The 14,217-nt window shown below is 50.0% G+C and overlaps 1 protein-coding gene across 1 annotated transcript; it reads left to right on the top strand.

Annotated features, from left to right (window-relative positions):
- The first annotated feature begins 2,820 nt into the window (after nt 1-2,820).
- Nucleotides 2,821-9,774, top strand: LOC144477048 (uncharacterized). The gene is made up of 6 exons (XM_078194465.1): nt 2,821-2,920; nt 3,713-3,972; nt 5,516-5,617; nt 5,752-5,938; nt 7,370-7,456; nt 8,472-9,774. The coding sequence occupies exons 2-6, from the start codon at nt 3,761-3,763 to the stop codon at nt 8,526-8,528; spliced, it is 645 nt and encodes a 214-aa protein (XP_078050591.1). The 5' UTR covers nt 2,821-2,920; nt 3,713-3,760; the 3' UTR covers nt 8,529-9,774.
- Nucleotides 9,775-14,217: the final 4,443 nt, after the last annotated feature.

Here is a 14,217-nt window from a genome sequence, read left to right as displayed (position 1 = left end):
AATTATTTACAATTGTATTATTTACAATTGTTCGCTGGCCGAATTTGTCCCCGAGCTCGTCGATCCACCGTTCCTTTCTTCGTTGCTCGAAACGCGGTGAATATATTAGGACAAGGGACCGAGTCGACTCGACAGAATTACGCGAGTCGAACCGGGACAATAACGAATCGCGACGAAGACGAAGCGCGAACGCGCGAGAGCGTCGATGCAGCTTCCGCTTCGGAGGAGCGCGCGGAAGAATGCGGCGACGGGCGAGCACGGGGGAGGGCACGGAGACGCGTCAGGTTTCGAGGAATATTAACCCTCTTAGTACCGGCCAAAAGAGAGTCTGTATCTGAGAGAAATGTTTAAAACTCGTTTGACGAAGTGTTGATAAAGTTTTGGAAAGAAATTGCAAGAATTTTGAAAAGTCAGATAAATAAGAAATTCAAAAAGGGAGAAGAAATAAGAAATGAGATTGTTGTTTAATAAAAATATTAAGAAAAATATCTTTCCAACAATAGCCAACAACGATATATCGTTGTTCGGTGCTAAGAGGGTTAATGGCCGACGTGACGGCGCAGCTGCGCTCCGGAAACGTTGACGCGATATCGCGCGAACAATCCGCGAATATTGACACTCGATACGAGTCCGTCGGGGTCCGTCCGTGTTCCCGCGATATCGCGACGGCTACGCATAGCTAATATCGCGCCCCGGTCCTGCCCTCGTTCCCGTTTCGAGAACGCGTTCCCCGCTCCCGCGCTCGGCCTGGTTCCAATTTTTCGAGTCTCCGCCCGCCCATTGGTCCGTGAAGTGTAACCAATAGCCCCGATGGACGACGGAGGCTGCGACGTTCGTCGACGGGCGGACGCAGCCGGCTTAATTAGAGGCCGACGCGTTACCGATACGCCGCGTCGCCCGTCTTCGGTTACCCTCTCGCAATTCCCGATCGATCGGGATTTCGGTTGCTGCGAGCAACCGAGAGCCGGTCCGAGCAACCCCGCGACGGTCTCGATCTTCGATCGGTCGACGATCTCTTCGAGCACGCGACGTTCCTCGAGACGTCCGCTTTCTCCGCGGTTCGCCGGAAGATCGAGGAGAGTCGCGCAGGCCTGGAAAAATTCAATTCGTCTTCGATTTATAATAAATTAATAACATAGTAATCGAGTAGATCTCTTTGTCGCGAGTCCGACTCGTTATTACGTCGCGAGGGGGTTAATTATCCCGACGGGAATCGGTTATTCGCGGAGAAAGAGGCCGACGATGGAAATCGATTACAAAGACTTAATTAGCGGCGCGTTTCGCCGTACAATTAGTCGCCCGGCATCGGCCGTAAATAAAATAATCAGCGAGCGAACTCTCGGACACGTTGGCGCCGACGGAAACAAAAAATGGGAACGTCGATCTGCATAGGCGACGGGAATTACGCGTCGGAGCCATCGCGCGGATCCCGGAGAGTTACGCGGTAATTAAATGGAATTAGCCGCGCACGATTCGCGAAGAAATAATCGATGAGCTCGCAGCGATGTTCGTCGACGGAGGTCGAAAACCGAGAGAGCGACGCTAAATTCGAAAGAGAGAGGACGATTCCGAGTTTCGACGTCGTCCCTTGTAATTGCTCGATCGCGAGGGCGATTGAAAACCTTGGACGTTTTCCGTGCGATTGAGAAATTGAAACGCGGACTCGGCGGAACCAATTCGAACGCGCCTCCGCTATTCCGGTCGCTTTGAGATGTCGTCGAATTAAAAGACTTTCTCGAAGATCGCGCCGTGTCGAAAAGTACCTTAATCATTTTCCTTTCACCGGAGATCCTCGGAGAAAATTCGACGAAGTCCTATCCCCCTCTCTCTTTCTCTCTCTCTCTCTCTATCTCGTCGCAAGAGAGTATCGCATCGGTATCGTCGCGCGGCTGATTATCTCTGTCGAGATCGCAGCATTCCGTTCACGGGGAAGAATAATCGAGGCCGATTAACCCTTTGTACTCGACTGGTGACTCTGAGGCGCCACTTAAATTATTCTATTACTAAAATTATTAGATTGAAAAAATGATCGAGTAGTAAAACCGTTGGCAGGAGTCGCAAGAATAAATTTCGTATGCATAAAAATTGATTTTGTTGAATAGAATGGAAATACCACGAACGAGAAAAATTATTTCAGATTTACAATTAGACTCCGAGTGCAAAGGGTTAACCCTCCGCCTCCTATGCCAGAGTCATTCGTGACTTGTAACGTGTACGATTTTCAGGCAGATTAGCTGTATACAACACTTTGGGAGAGAAAGACGTGCGCCAAGAGTGCTATTATATATGTATATATATAATATGTTTTCGATTCTTTTTCTTCTTAGATGTGGGATTAAGGAAACGCCACTGGATTCGTCTAAAATTAGAGTTTATTAATTTTTTTTTTTATACGATTTTCCCCTTTTTCTCTAACCCTATTTACAACTTGTATACTAACCTAAAATCAGAGAATCGCCAATTTAACGTTCCTGCTTTCCTCAGTTTTCATACCGCACAGTGGAGGTTAGAAATTACTTTTCTATGTTCTTCCGCGCCAGTGGCGCCGTTTCTCACGCGTCCTTCTCCTAGCGGCGCGTACACGAAGCTTTCATGTATACATACTTACTAATTTATTATTCATTATTTCCATTATCTTTGTTATTGTTATATTAGTTTTATTACTTGGTAATTGAGTGCGAGTCAGAAATGACTCCGGCACAGGAGCCCGTGCCGCAGTAGTCGGTGGGTTAAACAAAATTTCCGTGCCGCGCGTGGCTCGTCATCGGAACAGACAAATCCCCGTGCGAACGTCCAGAGGAGAACGGGGTGTAAGCCCGGTCTCCGTCGAGTCCGCCGTTTATTCGCTATACCAGCACGAAAGAAACAGCTGGGGCGCGGCTCTCTGCCGGTCGTCGATCCTGGAAATAATCTTTTCCGCGTAAGTGTCCCGTGGCACAGAGCCGGGGGCGAGTCGGAGCGGATAAGCCGGGAAGGACGGGACGCGGATATCGTGTTTCAACGTTAGTGTCCGGAAAATCCTGAGAGCGCGGCGTCGCGTCTCCTCGACTTCGCCAGTCAGGCTCGGCCAAGACAGGTTATGTCAGGTTATGGAGACAGGTTCTCCGCGCGTTTCGAAACTTGCGCGCGGAGAAAAGCCGGGAAAACGAGCTTGGAGGGACGGGGGGAGAAACGAGAAGGGAGTTGGATGGACGACGATACGCCGCGCGCGTGCGGCGACAGAAATGCAAATCGAATGGAGCCGGGCCTCCGTGGGGGGAATGGCGCGGAACACGTACGAGGAGTTTCCGGCCGTTTTCGAGCCGGCTCCCTCGCCTGCCCGGCCTTCCGCCGCGGCGGATCGGCTTTGGCATAATGAAAAGCCCTTTGTCGCGAGCAGGATCGTTACCGCGCGGAAAGGGCAAAGTATCTTTCGGGCAGATTCGAACGCAAACCTCTCCGTGTGTCTTGCACTCGAGACGGTCGGTCGCGCGCGGCTCAAAGAGCCGCGTCGACAAAGCAAAACTGATCGGATCCCCGTTTAAAAACGGCTCGCTTATTCGACGCGAGGCTCTCCCTTTTGTCTCTCGTCCCCTCCCCTCGAACCCCTCCTCCTCCCTGGAATTCCACCCGCGGGACTTGGTTTTCGCTCGGCTTTCGCCGCGGAATGCGGGCGACGGTGGCAACGGCATTTTCGCAACCGCGACAGAAACACGTTCGGCATTGGATACAGGACTCGGAGCTGTGCATCTCCCTGGGGCTGAGCCTGCAGTACCTGCGGATGACGGTGGTCTGCTGGCTGGCGGCCATGTGCCATCACCTGTACGCGACGGTGGCGTCGATCCCGCGACGCGACGACCCGCCGACCTACCTCAAGTACAGCCTGTTCGCCTGGGGCGCGCCCTTCCTGAACCTCGGTGTCGCCGCGTTCCTCCAGGTCCGCGAGGCCTCCGACATCTGGAACGTCAAGGACCTCACGCCCTACAACTGCTGGTAAACGCCCACCCTACTTTCGTCGTTCCGCGACGCCGTCCGACGCGAGTCAACCCTTTCGCGGGTCGACGGATCTCGCAACGACGGTGCCGGCAGCTTGGCGCGAATTTGGCGCGCCTCGTTAGTCGACTAACAATTGACTATAATGTAGTAACACAATATATTTACTACACTAATGTCCATAAACCTACTCTTGAAATTATCTATCGGGTGCTGAAATATTCCCGATACCACAACGATATTTAAAAAATAAATTCCGATTGCAAACTTTTATGAAGCAAAATGGGAAGCAAAATGATATTACCAAGTATAATAAACGTCATTGTCAAATTTCCTAGAACAAGCAGCGTCGAGTACTCAGTAATTCGCTTCGCAGCGAAAGGGTTAAGAATGTGCCCTGTTACGGGGACCTCGACCGCAAAGGGTTAACCGCGGATATATCAATGCCGATTCTTGCCAGACCCTTCGCAGCGAACGACTCCAAGCGGCGACGAAATTTTTCGCGCCGAGTGTACCTACTCCGAGGTGCGCGTCTCGGTTCCGAAAAATCCGGCGAGAAATCGCGGGCAATGTTTGTCGTCGACGATACCGGGGGACGTCTTTCGTTAGCATCGTTTCCCGTACAGCGACGCGGACGTCCGTTCCGGTTTACGATAAAAGCCGTGGAATGGGTCGCGCGACCGACGGGATCCTACATAAAATAAAAGTATGTCCCGACCGAACGCGGCCACGCCGGAATAGGGTATTACGCGGGGAATATGGATGAGATGATCCCCCCGGCTGGAAAGTCTTATCTGCTCGGCACGGCTTTGTCCAATATTTTCGAGACAGCCGAATCCGTATTTTCGGGCTCGTCCTTTTATCTCCGGTCCTAGGAAATCTCTCGGAGCATATCCCGATACGGAATCGTATTTCCGTTTTGGTTTCGCCGTCGACTTCTCTCTCTCTCTCTCTCTCTCTCTCTCTCTCTCTCTCTTGGCTCTCTCTAAAGTCTCGTGGCGTGCTAAAAAGTTTGTGGATTCGTTGGAGCGAGCAGAGAAGAAAAAGAGAGGTAGTGAACTCGTCGGCGAGGCTTTCTAACGGGAATTGCCTTAGATAAGGCCAAAACGACGGTTTCGAGCCATAACTCCGTTATCATAGCATTCACGAAAAAATGCCAAAGGAGAAAGATAAATGGTTCGAAGACCATCGCATCTCTAGCCATTCAAATTTTTTGTAAATGCAACAGTGCATTTGCAATTAACAATTGCATAATTTATTTAAACATAAATGCATATTTTCTTTAATATAGATCTCTATTCTTCTGCTCATTCTGCGTAAAAGATGATTAGGGGTACCAAGGCAAGAAGATCAGATCTCGAGATATATTCGAGAAATGTTAGGTTATGTCAGGTTATGTATGCGAAGCTTCGCGCGGAAAGTCCCGCCGGAGTTCGTTCGTTACGCAGGGGTCTGGCTGACCGGAAAAAATGTCGGATGACCGCCAGCTGCTAGGGATGAGAAAAGGGCTTTCTCGTAACCCGGAAATTCTCGACGGTTCCAGGTTCCTCGGAACGAAGCCGACGATTTACGCTTACGGCCTGCCGGTCGCGCTGCTACTGCTGTCCGCGGGCTACTATCTGATCAAGGCTGCGATAGTGTCCAGGTATCGCGCGAGTTTCGCCGTCCAAAAGGAACCCCCCAAGACACCCTGTCCTTTGATCCCCCAAGACACCCTGTCCTTTGATCCCCCTCGGTTGTCCACGCTCCGGTTCCGATCTCCCCTTGGTTTCTGCGCAGGTACACGTGCAGCATGCAGCTGGAAATCAAGCAGCGCGAGAAGATGAAGAGGAGGAGAGCTCTGCAGCTGATCCTCTTTCTCAAGGTCAGTATGATCGTGGGCCTGGTGGCCGGCTGCGGCGTCGCGTCCAGGGTGTGGAAGGTCCCGTTCCTCTGGGCCGTCTTCTGCACAGGACACTCGCTCCAGGTGAGACTCGACCCGTTTTATCGCCGATTTCTTCCTCGCGCGCGATGATCAAACCCTTTCGAGTGCCGGATATATCCGGCAACCGTGCGACGACCGATATGGACGAGTGCCGGATATATCCGACATTCTTGCGACGACCGGTATGGACGAGTGCCGGATATATCCGGCAACCGTGCGACGACCGATATGGACGAGTGCCGGATATATCCGGCAACCGTGCGACGACCGGTATGGACGAGTGCCGGATATATCCGACATTCTTCCGACGACCGGTATAAACAACATAATTTTATATCTCTTAATTAAATTATACTGCAAAGGGTTGATCAGATCATTTACACGTCTAACCTATAAATACTGAAAAACTTTGTCGATTTCGTGCCGGTAAACTTTTCGGTTTCGATTCGACGGGATAAAATTCATGAATTTCGCGAGACATTTCGGACCGTCGGACCGACGAACGCTCCGAGAAGATCCGAGAGGACCCGGCTGCTTGTTCAGCGAATTGCCCGCGTCGAGACTGGCTCCGTCGTATAGAGAGCATGGAGGTCCCGAAACGGTTAACGTCGACGATATATCTCTCGGAGATAGGAACTGGTACGCGGGGGCTCTCTCGACTCCGCGTGTTCGGTTAAATCAACAGGGAAGATACTTGCCGCGGCGCGAGAACACCTACTAATCCACGCGCGGTAATTGCAGCCGCGTTTGTCGGCTTATCAAGAGTTTGCTGCGCCCGAGGCGGGCCGGGGAGCGTCTTCGCAAAGCGGAGCCGAGAGGGAGAGAGAGAGAGTGGAGCGAGTCGGACGGAAAAGATACTTTTCGCGTGACGTCGCGAAACACCGCGAAAGGTCGCGCTGGAACAAGAAGACGGGGCCCCGGTAATTCGAAAACGTTCGCGCTCGCCTCGAGGTAAACGCGAAACAGCCAAGCGATAACGAACGCGAGACGAAGGGAGAAGCTCCTCCCCTGTTCTTCTCTAGACCGTTCCCGGGCAGAGTCCTCGGTCCAGGGACAGTCGAGAGACGAGCAGCAATCTTTTTCTCGTCCCCGGTTCTCGCAGAAATCGAATTTTCCGCGAAGCAGCGAAGACCGTGGATCGAATCGATACCGTTTGTTTCGATGTGTACCCGATGACATCGTTATCGGTACGGTTATCGGCGCGTAAAGCAACGGGTGGACGGGGACCGGTTATTCGATTTCTATCTACCTTGTAACGGACCGTAAACGAATTAGCAGAGAACGGCCGCTAAAAGTCGGCAAATAGAAAGAAGCTTCGGAATCGAACGAGCGGGCGAGAGCCGATAACGGGCGTTAGCGAAATTGCAGGTCGCCACGGTGGGATTATTTGGTGATAAGTTTGCTTATTTGTTCCATTTGTTCCATTTGGCCCGCTCCGCTCCGTTTGCTCGACGATCGATCCGGCGGGGGCAGGGTCTGGCCGTAGCATTGTCCGTCGCGTGCAACTGCAGAGTCCTGAAGGTCTACGCCAGGAAGTCTTACAGGCAGCCGAAGCAGCAGGTAAATCTCCGTGGGGCGAGCGGAGACGATCGAACCCGTCTCCGATCGAATTCACCGCCCCCGGAATCCTCCTTTATCTGGCGGCCGATTGGACCGAGGGATCTTCTCTTCCGTAGCCGGCTCCCCCGCCCAACTAACGTCCGTAATTTACCTCCGTAATCTCTGTCCGAGGCTGCGCTCCAGTTTTCCCCCGACAAATTTATTATCCGAGCGGAACGCTTTCTACGACTCGCGACTTCGCGGTGGTTCGACGGAAAATGTCGATACACGCGGCCGCGCGAGAGACACCGTACACCAGAGTCAGTTCCTGAAATGAAAGCCGAAAACGTCTATTTTTCAGCCGTGTACAATAAATTAAAAACGCACCGCGGGGAATATTTTTACAAGTCAAGAAACGCAGCCTTGTCTTACGGATGAGTGGCTCAATCTGGTAGTCGAAATTCGAAAAAACTTTTCGTTGGGTTCCCGTGAATATTTTTTAATGGAATTAGGCTTAAATTGAAGGTGAAAGTGTCTATTTTTCAGTCGTGTACAATAAATTAAAAACGCACCGCGGGGAATATTTTTACAAGTCAAGAAGCGCAGCCTTGTCTTACGGATGAGTGGCCCCATCTGGTAGTCGAAATTCGAAAAAACTTTTCGTTGGGTTCCCGTGAATATTTTTTAATGGAATTAGGCTTAAATTGAAGGTGAAAGTGTCTATTATTTTTCAGCCGTGTACAATAAATTAAAAACGCGTGAAAATTTGTAGTCGCGTGAATATTTGTTCGTCCGGAAATAGCTGAAGCGTTCCAAGGACAATCTCAAGAATGAACGCGTCCGGGTGCATTGATTACCCGCTGCTAGACTACGAATCTTTATGGAAATTGCCATGTGCATAAGTTATTCTATAAAAGACGGGTTGCGAGGGAGAATTGTCTCCGGAGCGAGAGGATTCGTCGTCTACCAACCGCTGATTCTAATCTACGATTCTGATTTAAATTCACCGATTCAAGTGGAAAAATCGTTTTTCCAGATCGCTCGATCGAGCAGCAGCTTGCAGCTGCTGGCCCCAGCTCCGGACCCGGTCTAGATTGACGGAAGAAGATCGAAAGAATCACCATATCCAAGGAGTTCGACTATTTTTTCACGAAGGGGCCCCACGGACTATCTCATTAGGGCGACCTTTACGAGCGGAGATTGGAGAACTTGCGGGAGGGACGCGCATGGGTCCGCTCGATTCGAAGAGGAATCGCGCAACGATCGGATGAATACCGGAGCTTCGACTTTCCGACGTTTCCCGCGTTCCAGCGATACTCGATCCGATACAACCCGCCTCGCCGATCGATAATGTATTCGCGATTCGTCCGGCTCGGCGTCGAGAAATACCGATCAGAGAAAGATGCGAATTCAGGAAGTGCTTAGACGGCATTGCGCATGGGTGGAGAAGCGAGGACTCCGCCCCCGAAACCATCTATTCTGCTTGACCAAACGATACGCGATGCATAGGTCGAAAAGTGTGATTGACTCGGCCGCGCGGTCGAACGTTAACGATTGCGTTAATGATACCGAACCCGTTCGTTCGGATCGAGCGTAACGAGACCGCGAAGCAACGAGGTCGTCGCGCGGCAACATATCGTCGCAACTGTCGCGGACGCTATCTAGTCGGAACCGATCGCGCGAGCGATTTCTAACATATCCGATTCGTTCTTCACCGATTAACAAAGCTCGCTTCGATACTTTGCTATCCGCACGGGCTCACGGTATATTTTTGTATTCGCGTCGGACCGGCAAGCGTCGTCTCGTTGCGTTTAGCACCGCGCTTTGGTTCCGAGACGATCCGTTGGTTGCCGAGTCGGATTTTCGAAAGAAACCCACGCGAGATTCATAGGAAACATGTGCGATGGAGAAAACGACGACGATTATTTTCGAGATTAGACCGCGTCCGTTACGTTCGCTCGCGAAGCGTCGGGAGAAACGGTCGCGATTCGCGCGGCCAACGGCCGTCGAGAGTTTCCGCAGTGCCGCGATAACGCCTTTAAATCTCGACGATGATGCGAGGCAGCGGAAGGCGATTAGGCTCCTTCGGGTTCGCCGGGTGAAACGAGGAACGAGAGAGAGAGAGAGAGAGGAGCGGGAATGGAACGGTATCGATCTAGCGAGGAAGGAATCTAGCCGCTTTGTATTTGCGCGCGTTCCCCGCGGTTTCCGCGGCCGCGCATTCCTTCGCGATGCAATTAACACTCGGTAATGACCTATGCGATCGCATCGGCACGCGTAACCACCGGCACTCCGTAAATGTGTAAGCGCATGTAATTACGACGAAAATAATAAATATTTTGAAGTCCTGTGTAGCTCCGACGCTCTCTGTCCAAGCGGCGTTGTGTCGTCCCCGTTATCCTCGACATTTCCCGTCCGGGTCGCCGCCACCGGTCGCCGATATTCCGAGGCCGCGGCTTCCCGAGCCTCATAATCGAATCACCCGGGCTGGATCTCGAAATCAGTGGGCGTTGCCACTCTAATTGCGAGAACAATTCATTTACACGGGGGGGTCGGCCGGTGAGCGCGCGCGGCTTTACGCCGATAACCGAGTATTCCCGCAGGTAACGAACAAACAGTTTCGAGCCATCGGTGGAAAATTATTGGACGAGGACTACGATCGGCGAAATATCGGCCCGGCGAAAGTGGAGCGCGCCGCGTCGGGAATCGTAAAAACGATTAACCGAGAGGGGCCGGGGATAAGCGTCGAATTTAACCGAGAGAAAATGTACAAACGGATGCGTAATTATTGCGGCGAAACCTGTTCGATGCCGCGGAAACGCGTTGGACGAGATCGATCCCTTGCACTGTAATAACGTGACAAACACACCACGCGAGATCTACTAAATTAATCAATTATTAACCCTTTGCGGTCGGATGGCGCCGCTGAAAATTATCGTGCCGCGTTTCACACTCATTTTTATCAAGTTTAATTACATAGAAAAAATTGTCAAGAGCCTGTTAACTATTGCAAGAGTCGCAAATATCAATTTTATAATGAGCAGAACGCGCCGGGTTACTTAAAACGGAGACGCTGTAAGTTTGGAAAAATATTTTGGATCTCGAGTTCAAATGGCACCGACCGCAAAGGGTTTATTTCTTGTGAGTCGAAATCAAAGTGAATTTTTCTATTATCAAAGTCTGGAAACAGAAGTAAATAGAGACGGTACAAGAAATAAAAATGATCTGGTCCTATTAAGGAAAGTATTAATGGTGCAAGGGGTTATATTTAATATATCAATCTTTAGTCAAAATATCAAATGGCCTGAACGACAAGTTAGGTTATGTCATAACGTGTTAACGAGCGCTTTCATCGACGATGCCGGTACTGGATGATCGTTCGTCGCTTAGACAACGGACCGGGCGAGACGCGACGCGACGCGGGGCAAGAAAATAGTAGGATAGATAGCGCGGAGAATGGTGTAGGCCCGATGCGAACGTCCTTCGACCGGCCGCTGAAACGTCCGTGTCATCCCGCGCTGTCCTACGCGGATCCTGACATTTAATTATCGAGAAGCACCGGGACGGGTGGAGCCGGCCAGCTCAGCCCAGCCGCGCCCCCCGTTTATTCTCTTTGCTCGCGAACGGCCTCCCTTGTCGGACGAAACGTGCCACCAAGATTAGCCGGCAGAGCAACGCGGATCGAACGCTGGCAATGCCGCAATTGTTTCCCGGCGGCGAGAATCGCGATCCGATTCCGGTTTCATCGCGAGTCTCGACATACGAGATGTTCAAGGTTCCTCTCCTTCTGCGAACGCCTCGCTGTTTTTCCCCTCGGCGCGATTCGAACGCGTCCGGCTTTGATAAATGGTGTCTGAGCTAATAACGGGAGACGTTTATTTTCCGCCGGCGAAATGAATTCCGACAGCGAAAAGTTTACGGTGTGCCATCTGCATGGGGGGCGGAGATCCCCGCCCGAAACTTGCTTCTCGCGAGCCCGTTAACGTCGTTCCCGGAACGAGCCGACGCCGCGGAACGAAATTCCGGGGAACTGTCTCTTCTTGGACGCGTTATCGCTCGGAAAGTTTTCGCTTAGCGCTCGTTATCCTCGGCGCCCGCGATCGGTGCCCCAACTCCGCGGCGAGAAACAGCCTCGTGGAAACGCAACGCGCGGCCGGTATTCGAAAATGGACATCGGTAACGAATGGGGGGGACAGCCGGTGTTCGAACTTCGCGGGGGACCTCGAAACTTCTGCCGACGATCTCGTAACTTTTCCACGATGAAAACATGTTTTTGGAAGATCGGGAGCTCGGCGTGTCTGGAAAACGAAAAAATAAATGCTTTTTGGAGCCCGCACGTCTGGAGCCGTTCAGCATCGATCCGTTTACACGCGCCGTGACGACGTCGACTCAATATTGTGCTCGTCTAAGAACGCTTGCGAGATGATAATTAACCAGTTAGCTGCGTCGATATATTTAGAAGATAAATTTTGTTACGCGTTTTATCAATTACTACTGAGTGCAATTTTCTCGTTAATTGTTCTAGAATCATCCTAAAGCCTGCGAGATTTACGAATATGTTACTATAAGCATTTTCACGTAACCTGACATAACCTGACATAAATCGTAGGAGAAGTATATTTACTATAAGATGTAAAATTGCCATGTCTGGTTATATCAGATTATGTCCTTACACGTGGTACGCAGCTAACAGGTTAACATCCCGCCGAAATCGTCGCGTGTTTGTAACAGTCGAGAGCAAAGGGAACGAGTCATCTTTCAATTTTAGTACCAGCCTTCTCGCTGTTGGGACAACGATTGTATATCGGTCTCCGATGTGGCGATAATTCTCTCGCGGTTTCTCGGATGTCTCGGGCGGTGACATCGGAGAGAGAGAGGTTCGATTCGCCTTGTCGGCTCTTATCGTTCCTTTGCACAAAGGGCGCGAGAGCACGCAGCTTAAGTCGTTTGTTCCGGGGGCACTCCCGTGAAACTGAACCGTCGGCACTCGAACCTGTCGCGACTCGCGGCGCAACGGGAATCAACGAGACACGAATTCAACGCCGCTTCCGTTCCATTGTTCCCTCTGTAGAACAATACTGCGAGAAGGAAATTTTCATTAGCACCGTCCCGGCTCGCGCTCGAAATCACGGCGAAGGTGGATGGAATAAACCGAGACTTTGACTCTGCACGGAATGCTTTAATTACGAGGCCAATTAAGTTGTCCCGCTCGAGTCTCCTTTCTCCTGGAGCGATCGATCACCGGAACCAGCTCCGCTGCCCTGTTTCGGGATCGATCTCCCGCGTTGTCGAAATGTTCGGCAACGATGAATCGTTGATGCGGGGAGGATTATTATACAGGAACGTGTCGCTTCGCGAAGATCGAGCTTGGGAAGCTGCCATATGTATGCGTGCATGTATAATATCTCTGATCGAACACGAGAATCGCATTACGGAACGGGTAAGTATGGGGAATCAGAATGTTTGACCGGATCGCGAATCGACCGGGATGGATAAGTTTCCACGGTCGCGTCGATCGAATCGACGATTTTTCAACGCAACCCGCGAAATGTACAGGTAGGTGTCAGTTTACACGTATAAAGCTGTATAATAACGTGAACTTTTTATCTGCGCATCAGCTGGTTCAAACATTCTCCAGTCACTTATTAATTGTTACAACGTCTAAACAATATCTGGTTAATTTCTTAAAAAAACTATTCTTTTTGATAGAGTACTCGAATATCGATAGGTGTCACTGCGTGCGTGACAAATATGCAATGCGTTCTATTCAAATCAATTAAATCCAATAGTGAAAATTATTAAATTATCCTCGTCACGTTGGTCAAAATATCTTGCAACGCTGTACTGTGCTTTAAATACAGCCGCGCTTTTTATCCGGCACCGGAAAGTGTCGCCTCTAGCGGGAAAAAGTTGAAACTTCGGACGGGTCCGTACAGTTGTTTAATTAAATAAAGTTTTTATTTAATCTTACTTTGAAATTTCCGCCGTTTCTGACAACTGGCGCCTCTTGTGGCGACATTTCGAAGCTCTTTTCGGCCTCCGTTCAGCGCCAATTAGTGCCGTGGCAAAACGCTCAAACTACTAGCCAAGCGGTGGCGCCACTCGTCGGCGACTTCTGGAAGCTTTGTTTTGGCTAGTAGTTTGAGCGTTTTGCCACGGCACTAATTGGCGCTGAACGGAGGCCGAAAAGAGCTTCCAGATTTCGCCACGAGAGGCGCCAGTTGTCAGAAACAAATCTAAAATCTAAACCACTAATAGTACTTTATCATTTTAAATTTAACTTATTCGAAAATAAATTACAGCACTTTTATAATGACAGAACAAAGTTTACAACACATACACCTTTTTTTTTAACCCTAGAAAGATAACTTACGTCGCAGAGGCGCCTGCGAAATAAACCGAAGACCGTTGATTTTTGTTAATTTTTCATAGAGGTCTAGTGATTTAAGTTTAAAATTACTTAATAAATAAATATCCATTGTTAGTATAAAATTGACGCCTTAGAAAAGCATGCGCCTCTGAAGCGTATGGTTATCTTTTACGTACGTTGTCATATGGTTATCTTTCTAGGGTTAATCAATACAAAATGTAATGACTCAAGATCGAGCCAACGATTTATCGATAATTTAAATAAATCTCTAATAAAATAGATATAATAATTTATAGCACATTCGAATTATAATTAGTTATAAATCATTTTCAATTAATATTCCAATATCAAATGTCGGAACAAATCACGATTAAATATTCAACAGTGTTCACAGACATGAGCGCCTATACAG

This window comes from Augochlora pura, chromosome 11 (assembly GCF_028453695.1).
Source record: "Augochlora pura isolate Apur16 chromosome 11, APUR_v2.2.1, whole genome shotgun sequence".
In the NCBI taxonomy this organism is placed as follows: Eukaryota; Metazoa; Arthropoda; class Insecta; order Hymenoptera; family Halictidae; genus Augochlora; species Augochlora pura.
Note: the sequence above shows the minus strand (reverse complement) of the source record. Positions and strands in the feature narration are given on the sequence as shown.